Below are 18,037 nucleotides of genomic sequence, written 5' to 3'. Positions count from 1 at the left end.
TGCTTTGATGCTTACATTCAGCAGTAAAAAGCGTTCTTCCAACAGCAATAAAAAAATTGACCATTTTATTTATTAACACGCAAACAAACATTGTAGCAAGTTCCACTGTAGACCCTGAATACAAGGATATGTCAAGATGTTTTAATTTTCAACAGTTTGTAATTATGAAGATTAAGTTTAGCAGTGACAAGCTCAGGGAAGGTGCTGTAGTGGGTAAAGTGACTAATTCAACACATTGAATCCCTTGCCTTAACATATATAACCTCAAGCACTTCACAATATAATGTTTACAATTCATTCAAATGGTCAGGAATTTTTTTTTTCTTACTTTAATCATTTCTCTGCTCCCTCCCACCTGCAAAAGCATTTGTTCTAAAAAACGAGGGATAAACTCATAATGTAACACACAGCCAACTATAAAAAAACTTTTTTTTACGGTCAGCAGACTAAATCTGGATGTAATTAGGTGGTGTGTTTCTGTGGCCTACTGTCAGTGTACTTTACATGAGGGAAATTTAGTTTGCAATATCAAATCTAATCTTGTGCCAATTAATTGAATAGAAACAAGGATATGATTCAGGCATAGTCAAGGTACATTTGCACAGTCTGGGTGGAAGGCAGGACAGGCCAGAGCTCCCAGGAATATAAGAGACAGAGAGTTGGATGAAGCAGGAAAAGGGACCCTATTACCGATGTCAGAGTTATGATACAGGCAGCACGGTGGCGCAGTGGCAGCACTGCTGCCTCATGCCGCCAGGTTCGATCCCGGCTCTGGATCACTGCCCGTCTGGAGTTTGCACATTCTCCCTGTGTTTGCGTGGGTTTCACCCCCACAACCCAAAGATGTGCAGGTTAGGTGGATTCACCACGCTAAATTGCCCCTTAATTGGAAAAAATGAATTGGGTACTCTAAATTTTTTTTTTAAAAAGAGTTATAATGCAAGTGAGAGCCAGGCTGATTTCAGAAATTTCAAAGAGAAATTGAAAATGAAAGTAGAGAGGCAAAGAGTGAGCATGAGAAGAGGCTGGCAGCTTACTTACCTAAAATGTATCCAAAAGTCTATAAGTATCTAACTAGTACAGTAAGAGCGGATGGGGAGGTTTACTTACGGACCTACGCATGGAGGCAGTGGGCAAAGCTGAGGTACTAAATTAGTACTTTGCATTCTGTTTTTACCAAGGAAGAAGGTGGCACCCAAGTCATATTGAAAGTGAAGATAGTTGCGAAAGTGAATAGGCTAACTGATAAAGAAGCATTCGAAAGTCTGGCTATACTTAACATTGATAAATCACCAGGATCAGATGGAATGCATCCAAACATACTGAGGGGGGTATGGATGGAAATTGGAGAGGCACTGACCGTAAGCTTCCAGTCCTCTTTCGATACGGACATGATGCCAAAGGACAGGAGAATTGCAAATATTATATCCTGGTTTAAAAAAGATGGACGGATAAACCCATCACTACAGGCCAGTTTAAATGTAATGGTGGAAAAGCTTTTGGAAACAGTAATTTGGGACAAAATTAACAATCACTTGGACATGTGTGGATTAATTAGCCGTAGTCAGCACAGATTTTTCAAAGGCAATTTGTGTTTAGAAAACTTGACTGACTTTTTTACTGAGGTAACAGATACTTGGCGAGGGTTATGCAGTTGGTATGTTCCATATGGACTTCCAAAAGGAAAGTGGCAGCATAGGTACTAAGTTGGCTGAGTGATAAAAAACAAAGTCGTGGTGAATAGTTTTTTTTAGACTGGAGAAAGGTATACAGTTGGGTTTATCAGTGTTTTAGGAAAAGAGCGGTGGAGTGGGATTAGCTGCATTGTTCCTGCAGAGAGCCAGCCAGACTGAATGGCTTCCTCCTGGGCTGTAACCATTCAATGATTCTGAGATTTTCAATCTACATTTTTTGGTTCAAAGTTGGTTTATTGTGTGGTAATTCAAACTTAAATTGAAAAAGTTTCATTACTGCACCAAAAAATTTGATTACTCTGCTGCCTATATAAAACTCGCACTGAATCCCAGTCGCCCATTGCCCCAGTGCTGATTGGTTTCTCAATTCTCCCACTGTCTCCCAGTTTGGTAAATTTTTGATTTTAAAATGATCATTCTTTGTTTTCAAATTCCTCTGTGACTTCATCCTTCCCTTTCCCTATAACCTCCTCCAGCCTTATAATCCTCTGATATACCCATGCCTTTCCAACTCTCGTCTCTTTAGCGAACACGATTGAAATTGCTCCACCATTGGTGGCATTGCCTTACACTGAGGCTCTAAACTGTGGAATTTCCTCCATAAACCTCGCCACCTCTACCCCCCACCCCTTCAAGATGCTCCTTAAAACCTACTTCATTGACAAAGCTGCTGGGCATCTGTCATAATATCACTTTATGTGACTCGGAGTCAAATTATGCTTGATAATCTCTCCTATGATGTATCTGGGATGTATCACTGCATTAAAGGCATTAACTTAACACAAGATATTTTGATACCACGTTGATAAGAAATGCATTTTGGAACCTAGGACTTCATCACAAAAGTGGACCCAAAAGCAACAAGTATGCGATGTCATACGGGCTAAATTGCCCGTAGTGTAAGGTTAATGGGGGGATTGTTGGGTTACGGGTATAGGGTGGATACGTGGGTTTAAAATAGGGTGATCATTGTTCGGCACAACATCGAGGGCCGAAGGGCCTGTTCTGTGCTGTACTGTTCTATGTGTGATATTGTGAATGAAAGCCACAATGTGCATTCCGTTTATTATATATGGCAGGAATGCAAAAGTTGGAAGAAACTAAGATTTCTACCAATCACTTTGTTCTCCACAGGGAAACTGGAAAAAAAGCAGAAGCACCTGTGAGCTTTGACAAAGAGTCATCCAGACTTGAAACGTTAGCTCCCTTCTGTCTCGACAGATGGTGTCAGACCTGCTGAGATTGTCCAGTATATTCTGTTTTTGCTTCCGATTCCAGCATCCGCAGTAATTTGCTTTTACCTTTGATCCTTGCCTGCATTTCAGCATCTATTGAATCTCAGCCATATGCATTTGTGAAATCTAGGTTTGAGCAATGGCTTGAGTTGATCATGCTTGTCTTAAATTATATAATGAACTCAATTTTTGGTTATTGTATTGTTTGAAATAAACAATCAAACTTACTGGGCTGCCTCTTGAGAATTCACATGGGTTTGTGCTTCTGACCACCATACTTGTGAAACTGCATTGAATGGTTCATCAACCTGCGAACCATCCTGACTTAACATGAATATATGACAGCTTGGCTGATATACTGAAAGGTAGGTTTCATATATGGGATGTAAGGCCAGCGTAAATTAAAGAGTTGAGCAAGAGTTTGGTGATAGTGCTCCCTTGGGTGGATTTTTGTTGGCTTCAACTTGCTATAAGTTGCATGGGCCTTAATTGCATCTGTTTTCATTTGTTTGCTACACACTTTCTAATTCTGCCTTTTGTTTGCCAACAGTTTGACATTTCTCATATTGTTGAAGCTATGAGATGCCAAAGACATGGGATGATCCAGACTGAGGTAAGCTTTTTGGAACATTAAATCCATTTTGTTGCGGAGTTGAAAAGACTCTTTAGTGCATTGCAATACAATCTCCTTAACTGGTGAAATTTCTTGAAGGACGAAATAACATAACTGCTAATTTTGAGGAAGTGTGCAACAAGAATTTTTCTCTGATTATCCACCTAAGAAACTCTGTGTTACTGGTGACATGTTCTTGCATGCCTTACGAGCCCAATCCTAGAGCGACATTTTCCACAGCGCACTTGGAAGGTGTTTCAGCGAGGTGGAATCAGTTCTTGGACTCTAGATCATTGTTGTTTCTTCTCGGGCTCCTTTTCTGGGCCACCTCTTGTCATTGGGTGTCCTTAAAGAATCGTCCCTTTAATCAGGTGGTTACTCCAAGTAGGTCTCTTTTGAGAAAGGGTCTCCCAGGAGTTGATGTCAATGTTGCATTTCTTGGGGTAAACTTCAGGGTGTTGTTGAAGCGCATCCTTTGCCCTCTTGTCTGGGTGCCTTTCTCGAGCTGAGCAAAGAAGATTTGCTTTCGCAGTCGGGACATGACATCCTAAGCACATGGCCGGCCCAACAGAGTTGGTTTTGGATGATCATGGCCTCTGCTGGTGCTCTGGGCTGCTTCAAGGACACTGATGTTAGTATGCCTGTCCTCCCAGCTGATGCAGAGAATCCATCTCAGACAGCGTTGGTGGTACCTCTCCAGGGCCTTGAGGTGCCATCTGGACAAAGTCCATGTTTCGGAACATTATAATAGAGTTGGTAGGATGGCTGCCTTGTACAAAAGGACCTTGGTGTCAGCACGGATGTTGCGGTCATCAAAGACTCTATCCTCAGGCATCAGAAGGAGGCTCTTGTGGACTGGATGTGATGTTGGATCACCGTATCAATATCGGCCTTGGATGTGAGGTAATTCCCCAGGTAGGAGAAACGTTTCACATTTGGGAGGGTTTCTCCATTGATCTTGATGGAGGGGAGAGAACGGAGTGGCCCTGGGGCGGGTTGGCAAAGGACTTGTGTCTTCTTGAGGGTGAGTCTGAGACCGATTCTTTGGTAAGGTGCCTCTGCGAAGGTGTCAAACATGGCTTGGAGATTCTAATCTGAGAGGGTGGAGATGGCGATCTCATCTGTATACTGAAGTTCCGCAAGCAACGTTAGTGTCATATTCTTCTTGGATTTAAACTGGATGAGGTTGAAATGTTTTCCATCGATCCTATAGACGATGTCCATTCCACATGGAAGCTTGTTCTTAACAAGGTGAAAGAGTGGAGAAAAAGGTGGGGGCAATGACACATCCCTGCTTGACTCTAATCTGGTATGGCAACCATCTGGTATGGTATGGCAACTGCTCGGCCCAGGACCGCAAAGAACTTCAGAGAGTCGTGAATACCGCCCAGTCCATCACACGAACCTGCCTCCCATCCATTGATTTCATCTACACCTCCCGCTGCCGGGGGAAAGCAGGCAGCATAATCAAGGATCCCTCCCACCCGGCTTACTCACTTTTCCAACTTCTTCCATCGGGCAGGAGATTCAGAAGTCTGAGAATACGCACGAACAGACTCAAAAACAGCTTCTTCCCCACTGTCACCAGACTCCTAAATGACCCTCTTATGGACTGACCTCATTAACACTACACCCTGTCTGCTTCATCCGATGCCAATGCTTATGTAGTACATTGTATATATTGTGTTGCCCTATTATGTATTCTCCTGTACTTTCTTGAATTCTGTTTAATTCCCTTTTCTTCCCATGTACTGAATGATCTGTTGAGCTGCTTGCAGAAAAATACTTTTCGCTGTACCTCGGTATACGTGACAATAAACAAATCCAATCCAATCCAATCTTGACCTCGTAGATTTCTGTATTATTTCCATTGTTGAGGACTGTCTCGGACAGCTGTCGTGGAAGAGTCTGAGAATGTAGCACTTCTCGATTGACTGAGTTAACAGCCTTGGTCAGATCAATAAAGATCATGCAGAGGGGTTGATGTTGCTCCTGCCATTTCTATTGAAGTTGCTGAGCAGTGAAAGCTGTTCCACGGTTTGGTCAGAAGCCACACTGTCTTTCCGGAAGGATTTCTTAAGAGACTGGGTGAATGCGGCTCGCGGCAATTCGGAAGATGATCTTCCAGATGATGGAGAGTAGGGAGACTCCTCGGTAGTTCCCACAGTCCACTTTATTTCCTTTCACAAAGATGGGGGCGATGACGACATCCCTGAGGTGGGTAGGAATTTCTTTTCCAGAACAGCTGATGGAGATGGGAGATCTCTTCTCCTCCAAGTTTGAAAATCTCTGCTGGAATCGCGTTCACCCCTGCAGCTTTTCCATTCTTCACGTGTTTAATGGTGGCTTCGACTTCATCCATTTTTGGTGGGAGTCCAAGGTCATCATTGATGGAGAATTGGGAGGATTTCCTCAAACACGTCCACATCAATGATTGTATTACAGTTTAGGAGTTCTTTGAAGTGCTCTCTCCATCAAAGGCTGATATTTTCTCTGTCTCTCAATGGGGTTTCATACTTACTCTGTTTGAGGCCTAGGATGCTGGGTCCTCATATTGCCTTGGTGGTCCTGAAGAAGCCTGGGGTGATTGGCTTGTCAGCGAGGAGTTGCAACTCCTTAGCTTTCTCAATCTACAATAGGTTTTTGAAATCCCTAGTTCTTCTTTGTACATCCACCTTGGCTGGTTTTTGAGCTCTCCACTTTACCTTACTGGTTATGTCATTTTGCCCGGCGCAGGGAGCTTTCCTCTTCTTGTCGAACCTGTCTTGGTGATTTCTGGTCTTGTAGCCAATGGTTTCTTCACAGCTTGTGATGATGGCTATCTTCAGCTCTTTCTAGTTTCCCTTCAAGAGGCATGCAGCATTCAACAAGACCAAGGCCGCGCTATATAGGAAAAATGTTTGAATTGGCTTGGTTTACCCGACATGCCTAAGAGTGACTTATTAATCAAAATCTTATTACTTTGAGGCTCCGGAAAAGGTAGAGGCATTTATGCAGAGCATGGGCTGGAATCGATATAACTGTTAATTGTATTGGTTGGGAGATGTCTGTCAAGGGGTGGGAGTGGATTGTGTGTGGTTTGTATTGGGGGTTTTGGGTTTTGTACTTAGATCTTTACTGTGGGTTTTGTGGGATGGGTGTTCTCATTTCTTGTTTTTTGCATTGGAACAATTAAAGTTGAATTTGGGCGGGGAGCTGGTTGGCGTTATGGTTTTTGATTTGTTTATTACTTTGCGTGGAGCCGATTGCTCACTGTATATAGCTAGTTAATGGGAGCGGAGCAGTGGGGGTACCTGTTAACTCATGCTATGGGGGGAGTTTTAAGCATGAGCTTAGGATTTTTGTTTTTTGGTTGGGAGGGGAAGGGTAGGAGTCTTTGTTTTCCTTGTTATTGTTTGCTGGGTTATTTGGGTGTGGCATTGATGGGAGGTGGGAAGAGGCAGGGTTAGTTCTCTGGTGGCTATCAATTTTTCTTCTATTTTGATGGGGGATTTGGCAGGGCCATCTTGGATGGGCCTGGTGTCTGCTCTCAGGTGAATGAAGAGGTATCATTTACCTCTTCATTCACCTGAGGAAGGAGCTGCGCTCCGAAAGTTAGTGATTTGAAACAAACCTGTTGGACTTTAACCTGGTGTTGTAAGACGTTTTACTGTGCTCACCCCAGTCCAACGCCGGCATCTCCACATCAGTTTTTTTTTAATTCAGTAATTATCTGTTCAAGAAAGAACAACCTTTTTTAAAAGACTGTTTCTTTGTGTAGGCTCAGTATGTGTTCTGCTATCAAGTCATCCTACATGTTCTCACACAACTTCAACTGAAGGAAAAAGAAATGGCAACGGCTCAATAAAGACTTTCAAAATGCTTATAACTGGAAAGTTGTCTCCTTACTACAGGAAGAAAACAAAACTGCTTTATCACCAACAAATCAGCCTTATTCTACAAATATGATTGTGTTATTATTCTGACCACAAAGACCATGTGAATATGTCTAAAGAACAGCCTGCAGGACAAAATACAGAAATAAGCAAAACATTATGAAAAGTTAAATATTTTGTAGCTGCTAGTACCTGTTACGAACTGGAAATGAAAACTTACAAATTCAGTATGCCTCGTGCAAATGTTGATCTGTGGTAATATTTAAGAATTTATGACAGCAACTGCATTTGAAAAATATACTGCTAATGCTGACCATGTTATAAATGCGTACAGTACAGATTGCAATATTTATTTGAATCTGTTCAATGCATTATTTCTTGATTATTGTACGGTTACCGCTGTATAGACAAAAATGAAAACAGTATTGATCTTATGCCTTTGGAATTATTCACAATGGCAGTGAAAGGTTTCCTGTATAATGTACAATTTAAAAATTCCTTTTCATCTATAATGTTTCTTGTACATAATTATGTTTAACAAATCTATCTGGATATATCTAAATGTATTAACTGGATACTCAAAAATTGTAAATAAAATGTGGAAATGCCCCAATGGGGGTACTTTCTTGTTTAAAAAAAAAGTATAATCTGTAAATCTATTATTCTGGGATCATATTTGGTTAATAGGGATCTGATTATTTTTCTTAACTTGCTTTTTGTACAGGATACAAGCATGTAGATAAAAGAGACCTATGGATAAGTGGTTCTTTCTGAAATTAGTAATGCACACTAGTTTTTAAGTTCTGTAGTCAGAGTTTAAATATGGACTATTCTACGAGAAGTGCTGCATTTCTGTTCTGCTCTACCTGTTACATGCATTTATGTTGCAGAAATGCTCCTGGAACCATACCCAACTCCAGCAAAGCTGTAATAAAATCAAGTAACCACCTATTTTCATTTGCAGAGACTACCTGAAGAAAGAAATGCCTGTTTAGTTCCATTGCTGTTGGATGGAGACAACAAGCTGGATTCTCCATTCTGGAGACTAAGGCCGCGATTCTCCGCAACCACGATGGGTGGGAGAATAGGGGGAGGTCTGCTCCCGCACCTCCCGCTATTCTCCCACTCCCCCCCCCCCCCCCCCCCCCCCACCCCCCAAAATGGCGTGTCCGGTTTTACGACACGCCGCTCGGAGAAACGTGGGCCGCCGTTTTTCAAGGCGGCCCGCGATTCTCCAACCCGGATGGGCCAAGCGGCCTGCCGTTCCCGACCTGTTCACGACGGCGCCAACCACACCTGGTCGCTGCCGTCGTGAACATGGCGCGCCAGGTAAGTGTGGGGCCTAGGGGGGGGCGGATCGCGGATCGAGCACAACGACCGTGCTCGGGAGGGGACTGGCCCGCGATCGGTGCCCACCAGTCGTCGGGCCGGCGTCTCAAGGGGACGCACTCTTTCCCCTCCGCCGGCCCGCAAGATCAAGCCGCCACGTCTTGCGGGGCGGCTGAGGGGAAAGACGGCAACCGTACATGCGCGGGTTTGAGCTGTCCAACCCATGCATGCGCGGCTCCGCCGCGGCGTCATTCTTGGCACGCCGGGCCTTGAAGCCAGGGACAAGGCCCGGCTGCTGAGTTTCCCGGTACGGCCCGCCTATCCCCCTGGGTAGGGGAGAATAGGGGGCCAGGAGAGGCTTCCGACGCCGTTGTGAACCTCTCCAGGTTTCACGACGGCGTCGGGCCTTGCGAAGAATTCCGCCCTAAGTGCTCCCGCCGGAGTAGAATCGCACCTGGTCTCCGCTGACACTAGGAGCAGCGCCCAAGAGTGATTCATGCATGGAGGAGAGCTTGCAGGATCCCAGTATCAGGCCACCAGTTTGAGCGAGGGACCTGATACCAAGGTATGGCTGTTGACCCCCCCACTCTCTTCCCCCACAGAACACATGCGTGATAGCGAGCTGACCCCCCATCAGAACCCAGCTTAATGCTGTAGAGCAGCCCAGGCAGTAAGTTGAAAAATCACTGCATTTTCACTTATCCTTTCCTAACATCTGCTCCCTCAGAAAAATGTGTGCAAAGCAGCAGCTATTCCAAGTGTCAGAGGCTCCCTCGAAAGCCCAGTACACTTCAAAGGGCTTGAAATCCCTTGACAGTCTTTGAAATGCAAATCATCCATTCAATTTCACACACCAATACATAGCATTAGCTAGTGATTGACAGTTTTATTACCCCCGAGACAGCTGTTGGGTGGATTGTCCATTGATCTTTCCCATCACCCTTGAATTACCCTGCTTTGATGCTAACCACAATGTTTATAAACATTTTTGCTATAATTGACAGCTCCCAACACATCAAAAGCAACTATGTACTTGAGTTCCTCTTTTTCAGAGCAGGATGCACTTAGCTGCCTTCGATGTGGTAAGGAGCTGTCAATCATAGCAAGAACAGTGATGGACGGTGGAGACACATTTATGCCGCTCTTTTTCTGGCCACAGTCAGGTTGAACTTGCAGCATATTACATACTAACAATGACCCATATATTGCACTGTTGATAAAGAGCTTTTCCTTACCGAGACATATAGTGATCCATGCTGTGAGAATTTTAACTCTCTTTATATACAACTGATTGCAGTGTTTTTGTATTGGGGATTCCCAGCAGTGAGGTGCAACGATATTGTCAAGCCATCCAAACACAGCATATTAAAGAATTCTCCTAGAGAGCCAACCAGTAAATTTAGCGAATGGAAGACCCCAAAGCCAAGTGATAGCCTCCTTATTTGCTGAGTTTAAGGTCCACCACTTGGTATAAAGAGTGTACATTCCGCAGTAATGTGCGGCGTTGTTTGTGTCTCTCCACAAGCGCATACAAGTTTGTACTGAGGCCCTAGTGGTGGAGGATTGGTGCACAGTGGCCTTGACTGATCCTGAACCTGATTAACAAGGATCATTCAAAGCCTGTCATTCAACAGATATGGTATGTCACAAGGAAATTGTAATTAACTTCCTGTGTTTCTCAATCCTTGTCGAAAGGATGTTTGCTCAGGACGATTGCTCCATATGGGGCACCAAGATGTCAGGTGGGTTCAATAGGTCACCATGGAATGGTAAGTGGTGTTCAAGATCGTTTCAACAAACTTGTGGGTTTTTGTTAGATGGGGTGATGGGTTCCAGTTATGATGTGCATTGTTGCATTCAATTAAAGAAATTGAAAAGCAGGGATATATCACTTAATTTAACAAGGAGCAGAATAAGGATTAGAATATATACATGAAGTAAAGACAAGCTGTCATGCCATGAAGAAGCCTTTTTTTTAAATTGTAATTATTTTTAAAAACCAGTCAACATTCATAATGGAGACATTAACCAACATTTTACTTTTTTCAGGGCCAGCTCTGTTGTTTAGCAGTAGTTATTACTCAAATCACCATTAAAACCCAGCTACACTTCATTCAACAAGGCTTATTTTTTATGGGGTTTCTAAATGTAGGAGAGAGGAAAAAGGGAAAGTTCTCACCAGACAGACTGAAACTTGAGCAATTCAGCACTAATGTGCCCTTTTGCTAAATCCTAAAGTTGCGACCAATTAGTATTACTTGTCTGCATATAATCCATTTAAAGTAAAAGAGAAGAAAGACTTCAAACTTGTGCTTTGGAATTATTTAAATCCACTTGCTTCTTCAATATCTGCAGTTGGAACATTTAGAAGTGGAATATTCTGATCATTTAGATAGAAGCAAATTACTGCGGATGTTGGAATCTGAAACAAAAATCAGAAAATACTCGGTAATCGCAGCAGATCTGACATCACCTGTGGAGAGAGATGGGAGCTAGTGTTTTGAGTCTGGATGACCCTTTATCAAAGCTGAAAAGAACTGGAAATGGGGTCAGATTTATATTGTTGGGGGGTGGGGGGGGGGGCGGTTGGTGGAGGGTCAGCAATAGGTGGTCTGGTCCAGTGGTCTGACCATTAAGGCTTTTATGCAGTGAGGCCCATTGAACTGCCAGGCCACATTTAGTGGTTTTGTTCATGATGGCCTGAGCAAAAGGAAATTGCAGAACTTCAAATAAATCTGGACGTGGTGTGCTTTCTCATTGATTTTTATTCATGGGTGATAATTGCAGAAATCATAACAACAAAAGAGGTCAAGTGGTAGAATTAATCAGCCATCATAACCAGGCTGGTCATACATGCAACCAGATCTCTATTTTTCTCACAGTTTCCAGGACAGTCTTTCCATTGTCATACTTGGACTCCCGCCCCACTGGTATGCAGTGCCATTATCTCAGCTTTGGTTTACAATAGGTGGTCTATTACATCACTTCTGAAGGGTGCTAATCTTCAGAAATGCACACCTACAGATATTCCCCATTTATAGTTCGTATGTGATCTGACATTCAAATGATCGAATTACCTTGTTGAGCTCGACTCGGTGGCGTGTTGAGAACATTAAATCTCGTGAGAGGCCTCTCCCAGACAGTCGAGTGACCTGAGGCCTCTAGGTGGTCGGGCTCTGGGCACGGTGGTACCCTAGCAACTCTGATGTGACCTGGACACCTTGGCACTACCAGCCTGGGACTGCCAGGTGGCACTGGTAGGGGTACTGCCAGGCTGCCCATACTGGGGATTGGGTGCAGGGGTGCCCTGCCTTATGTGGTAGGGTGATGGGGGGCTTGAGTACCCCTAATCGGAAAGTTGGGGTGACCGGAGGCCACAGTGAAAGGTCGGGAGATCTGAGAGACATTTAAAAATGGGCATTTATAAACGAGCTCAGCTCATCAGTGCAGGTAATGTAAATGCAGCCTTGTCAAGGCTTTCCCCACAGGACCCCAAAAAAGTCCCGTTTGATAGCGGGTGTCGTTCTTGGTGCTGGGGTATCCGAGAAACATCACACTATTCACGTACAAAGCAGGACTTTTCGTTAAATCGCGCCTGTCATCATAGGAGCCATACTGGTGATGATTAAGGTAAGCTCCTCAGAGAAGAATAGCTATTGTCCTGCAGTATTTAGGTCTCAATTAAATTGTATATGACTAACCATATTGATATATTGGCTTTACTTTTACACCAGGATTTATGCATACTGGTCCAAATGAGCAAGGCAAACACTTTATGATGGTGATAGATATTTAATTGTGTCTTGTCGCTTCACTCAAAGGAGTATGGCTATTCTAGAATGTTCTACTGCACTTCACTGTTTATGTTAAACCAAGTGGGGGGTTAACATGTCTTTGTACAGCCGTGACATAAATACACTCCAGCAGAATCAAATGTTCAAGTAATCTTTATTTACACTTTAATTTCTACACAACAATTTACCGTATAACTATCAAACTTACTCTAATGATTCCCTGGTGTTTCACCTTACAATCTAAATACATTATTTCTGAATAAGAATATTCTCCAGTAAAACCTTGCATGTTGAAGACAGACCATCACTTCTGATTGGTGACATTGCATTTCATAAATAAAACATTCACTAATATTATTTATCCCCTGTAGCTCTGTTATCTCCATTTGCTGTGATAAAAGCTTCTAATTATCCTTTTAATACCATTTGACATTATTTTGTTAGTCATTAATTATTAATTATTGCTAGTTATTAATTTGCATTTGCACTGTCTCTTACTAAACATCATTAAATGGGAATGTTGGTCCACCTATTAAACCTTTTGCATCTGTCTTGTACCAATAAATTAATGCCTAAAGCACCAGGTTGAGTAAGATTGAGTGGTGTATGGTCCTGTGATTAGTCTCCTATGATTTGTCTAATTATTCTCAACTGTTTTCCCCTCAAGATTCTATCAGTTCCTGATTAAGATTCTAATTCAATAGCAATTGATTACCACTTTGACCTCATCTGGTAGTGTTTATAATCTGATATTATCAGCGATTGATTAATGTTAGAATATTCAATATTTTAGGGGACACAGACTGCTAGTCTATAAATGGGAATCTCCTGAACCTAATAACTAGCTAGAAGCACCCTTTTGAATCTTATTGAATGTCATCTTGTGTCTGTTATTCTCTCTGCTCTATTTTTGTGACTCTGTTTCCTTTCACCTGCTAATACCATCTCATTTACGGTGGCCCCTCTCTTAGCTTAAGACTAATGGAATGAAGGAAATGAATTACTACAAAAGGGCCTGATTTAGTGGTCTTATCACAGATCTCGAAGAAAGCTGCCCAGAAACAATCTAGCAATCACAGATATGAATTTCACCTTTCTCAATGCAACCCTCGTTTTGGCACCGGGGATCTCCAGTACCCAGCAGCAGTGATATCATCAAACAGTCTAAACAGCCAATCATTTTAAAGGAGTCTCAGGAAATAGGAGGCACTAATTTCCTTTCACTTCTAATTATTTTTCAGGGAGCAAAATAATGATTGGGAAATACACATGGGATTGAGGTAGAAACGTGACATATCATAAATTTTAAAATGAGTTTAAGTTGAATTTTTTTTTAGCATGATCTAGAAATTTGGCAATGCCAAAATTAGATTTTCAGGGCCAGAGAAGTTCCTCAGTCATTATGATTTAACACATCATTAAAAGCGTAGCCACACCTCAATCAACAAGCATGGGGTTTATAGCATTAGAAGTGAAGGTTCACACCGAATCTGTGATTTCTGGATGATTTCCATCTGTAGGGGCTTCAATGGGGCATCCTGCGAGATGTGGGAAATGACCAGCAGCGCTTTCTGTGTTCTGCGCATGTGCAGATGTCAGATATTGCCTTCAGTTTCAGAGTATTGGAGGCTAATGTCAACAGTTTCACCATTGTTTTAACCCACATAATCTGAGCCAAAATGTTAGCCCAGAAAAGGTTAAATAGGGCATAAAGAGAAGTGCACTTGGGGTATTTCTTGTTGTACACTATATTAATAGTAAGCTAATTCCTGTCCATTGTTTGCTATCCTGCCGAGACCCAAATTGCCCCCTTTCATTTGTCTACAGTACAACTCTCGAAAGAATATTAATTTAGAAAGGAAATGCATAGGCAACATGGATCGGAGCCCAGATAACAAACTGTGAACAAATCTCACCATTGTAATACCAATACTTTGCCACCAGGTTACTGGCTTACAATTCACTTCTTTCTAACCAATAAACTTTATGTAATCATTAAATTAATGTCCTTCAACTGTATGAGACGTCATGTTATGATCGTCACAAATTGGAAGTATGACATACTATTGCACACAAAGATCTAATCAAATATTTATTATAATTTTTATCAGGTACAATAAGGAAGGGTTATTGTTCCTTCTGAGAAATGGTAGGTATTCGGTTATTCTGTTGTTCCACAATATGCATCAGGCGATTCCCTCTATTTTAGATAAGCCAATGAGTATTGTTCCAGTAAGAGCGACAGTAAGCACAGCAGCCAGTATTATGAAATTCTGTAAACCCTGTGAGGCAGAATAGGTTTTATTTTAAAAAGGAGAAAAATAAATCTTAATTAAGCAATGCATCGGATTAAATTACTGAGAATTTAGTGACTGGCGGGTAATTACACCAAATAGATGAATATATTTTTAAAATTGCTTTTCTTAAGGTTCTGGTAGTGGAAGAGAGTTTGCATGGTTAAATGTTAAATCATTCATTCCATTAAAATGTGTATCTGTCCAGTACAGCTTCACAAAGTAGTATATTTTGTAAATATGCCCGAAGCACAGCTCCTGTTAAGTAGACGTGATTGGTTGTGCTTTCTAGGCCCAGTAAAATGACGGGAATATTTCATGCAGTTACTCACTCTGTAAAAAAAAAAAAAGGTAATTTTTGGGCGCATTATGCAAGAATTTTCATCTGATTTAGTATCATAGAGTAATCCAGTAAATTGACCATGCATCCACTATGAACTGGAGTATGTCCGAAACATTCCGAAATTAAGGGAAACAAGGAAAGGTCAAACAGCAAATACTTGGCACAGTATGTTGGTTTACTAAAATGTACAATGTGCTACTGCAATTGCCCTCTCTTAGACAGGTGAATTGTATATAATGCAATATAGAGTGAGGTAAATGAATAGTTTCAATGCCATGGGCTAGCTTTTACTCTCAGGGGGTATCTAACGGTGTCTACCTTCAGTTAGATTTGCCTTTGCATGCCTACAGTTTAAAATCTTTGCATAGCAAGTTGCTGAAAGTACTATCAGGTAATGTTGAGACAATAAAAGCTAGCAACTGCCCCCTGAGTCAACAAGGAAGAGAACAGTGAATCCCCTTAACCAATCAAATTGAAGAATTGGGAAGTAAACAGCGCAATAATTGCAAAGCAAATGTAAAGTAATTTGAGTGAAGTCGATGTCAATTGAGGAACTGAAGAGCGAGAAAAAAAGAAAGCTTAGATTGAGTGAGGAAAAAGAGACAAAGGAAAAGTTTTAATTTTACATTATGTAAAGGCAGCAGGGTAGCATGGTGGTTAGCATAAATGCTTCACAGCTCCAGGGTCCCAGGTTCGATTCCCGGCTGGGTCACTGTCTGTGTGGAGTCTGCACGTCCTCCCCCTGTGTGCGTGGGTTTCCTCCGGGTGCTCCGGTTTCCTCCCACAGTCCAAAGATGTGCGGGTTAGGTGGATTGGCCATGCTAAAATTGCCCATGGTGTCCTAATAAAGTAAGGTTAAGGGGGGGGGGTTGTTGGGTTACGGGTATAGGGTGGATACGTGGGTTTGAGTAGGGTGATCATGGCTCGGCACAACATTGAGGGCCGAAGGGCCTGTTCTGTGCTGTACTGTTCTATGTTCTATGTTCTATTTTACATTTTTAAAGCCAACATTTAAAACCTGAAGGAATGTGACTTTATACTTCAATTATCACTTGTTATTAATAGGATACCTAGACAGGAATGAAAAAGACTACTTTATGTGGTGAGTATATTTTGTCGATCAATCTATTAAAGAAATTGCAAATGCATTTCGATGGTGAATCAGAACATGGGTATTGTTATTCAAAGCAAACAGTGCTGTACAAATAAGATCACCTTTTATTCTTACAGTATTTTCGATGAGTGGGAAGACATGGTGGCGCAATGGTTAACACTGCCTCATGCCGCCGAAGTCCTGGGTTAGATCCCGGCCCCGTGCCACTGTCCGTGTGGAATTTGCACTTTCTTCCCGTGTCTACATGGGTCTCACCCCCCACAGCCCAAAGATGTGCAGGGTAGGTAGACTGGCCATGCTAAATTGCCCCTTAATTTGGAAAACAAAATGGGAACTATTTTTTTTTTAATTGCAACTTTTATGAGGTGAAACATCCCAAGGCACCTTGCAGAAAAGTTAACAAAATTTGAATTGAGGTGCACAGGAAGATATTAAGACGAGTGATCAAAACTCGGTCAAAAACTTAGATTTTAAGGAGAGTTTTAAAGGAAATTGAAGTAGACCAGTGTAGAAGTATAAAGAAGGACTTCCAGACCTTCAGGCCCAGGCAGCTGAGGTCACCGCCAACAATGGTGAAATGCTTAAAATTAGTGAGGCCAGAATTGCAGGAGCATATATATCTCTTGAGGGTTGTGGAGCTGGAGGTAGTTGCAAATATAGGGAGGGGGAAAGACATGGAGGGATTTTAAAAACTAGGAAGAAAACAATTAAAATTGAGATGTTGTCGGACTAGGAGCCAACGCTGCTCAGGGATGAAGATTAGTGCATTGAATATAAGAAATTGATTATATATATATATATATATATATATATATATATATATATATATATATATATATAAATAGATATATATTGTATTCTATGTATTTGTTGCAGTCATGTTTTAAATATCTGGGTTAGGATGTGTATATACCTGCTGCAGTAACAGTTTGTAAAATCCTGGTTTAAAAGACAAGATTCTGTGGTGGTAATATGTGCAATTAAGATGTCGTAAAAGTGTGGTCATTTGTTTCTTGCCATGCACGTGTTACAAGGAGAGGCCTAATGGGATTGTGTTGTGATTCCTGGGGATTCCTGGGGAGTAGATCATTAGGGACATTGTGTCTAAACTTAAGTAGATCATGGGATTTGAATGGAATAAAGATGATATAAGTAATGATAGAAGTAATGGGAGCAGCCAGGTTTGTCGCAATCAGTTTTGATTAGCTTCCTGGAAGCTGTGAGATGAAAAAATGCTTTTTTAGTTGGAGCAAATTTCTGTTCATCCAGTGGAGGGTGTCAAGCAAGCAGCCTGGCAAATCAGAGTCAATGCAGGAGTTGAGAAGGATGGTGATGAGGTAGAGTTGGATTTCATCAATGCACATGTGCGTTCTGACTCATTTTAGATAATATAGCTGAGAAGCAACATGTTGATGGGAAAAAGGACGGGGTCAAGGGGAGATCCTTGTGAGACACCAGAGGTAATGGGTGTAGGAGCAAGATGAGACACCATTGCAGGTAATTCTATGGCTACAGTTGGATAGTTAAGAATAAAGATGGGCCAGGGCCATCTCACCCAGCTAATAATGGTGCCGGTGTTGGAGGAGGATGGTGTGGTCAAGCATCTCAAAGGCTGCAGACAAGTTGTGAAGAATGAGGAATGTTAGTTTACCTTAATCATAATAACATAGACAGTCACTTGGGACATTGATCAGAGTCATTTTGGTACTGAGGCAGGAACCAAAGACATTTGACCAGTGGCGTGCA

At 42.0% G+C, this 18,037-nt stretch overlaps 2 protein-coding genes across 16 annotated transcripts in view; one reads left to right on the top strand and one right to left on the bottom strand.

Moving 5' to 3' along the window:
• ptpn13 (protein tyrosine phosphatase non-receptor type 13) overlaps positions 1-8,058 on the top strand; it is a 367,703-nt gene extending 359,645 nt beyond the window's left edge. For all 12 annotated transcript variants that reach the window (XM_038791751.1, XM_038791755.1, XM_038791749.1 and 9 more), the window contains 2 exons: positions 3,480-3,542; positions 7,303-8,058. In XM_038791751.1, coding sequence (XP_038647679.1) covers positions 3,480-3,542; positions 7,303-7,389 — 150 coding nt within the window. In that variant the 3' untranslated portion in view covers positions 7,390-8,058. The remainder of the gene's footprint in view (positions 1-3,479; positions 3,543-7,302) is intronic.
• Positions 8,059-12,696: 4,638 nt separating this feature from the next.
• Positions 12,697-18,037, bottom strand: part of LOC119963121 (transmembrane protein 144-like) — a 123,114-nt gene continuing 117,773 nt past the window's right edge. For 2 of the 4 annotated variants that reach the window (XM_038791739.1, XM_038791738.1), the window contains one exon: positions 12,700-14,822. In XM_038791739.1, coding sequence (XP_038647667.1) covers positions 14,727-14,822 — 96 coding nt within the window. In that variant the 3' untranslated portion in view covers positions 12,700-14,726. Of the gene's footprint in view, positions 14,823-18,037 lie in introns of all 4 variants that reach the window. The other 2 variants (XM_038791741.1, XM_038791740.1) reach the window with 2 other exon arrangements.

Source organism: Scyliorhinus canicula, chromosome 3 (assembly GCF_902713615.1).
Source record: "Scyliorhinus canicula chromosome 3, sScyCan1.1, whole genome shotgun sequence".
NCBI classification, from domain to species: domain Eukaryota; kingdom Metazoa; phylum Chordata; class Chondrichthyes; order Carcharhiniformes; family Scyliorhinidae; genus Scyliorhinus; species Scyliorhinus canicula.
Note: the sequence above shows the minus strand (reverse complement) of the source record. Positions and strands in the feature narration are given on the sequence as shown.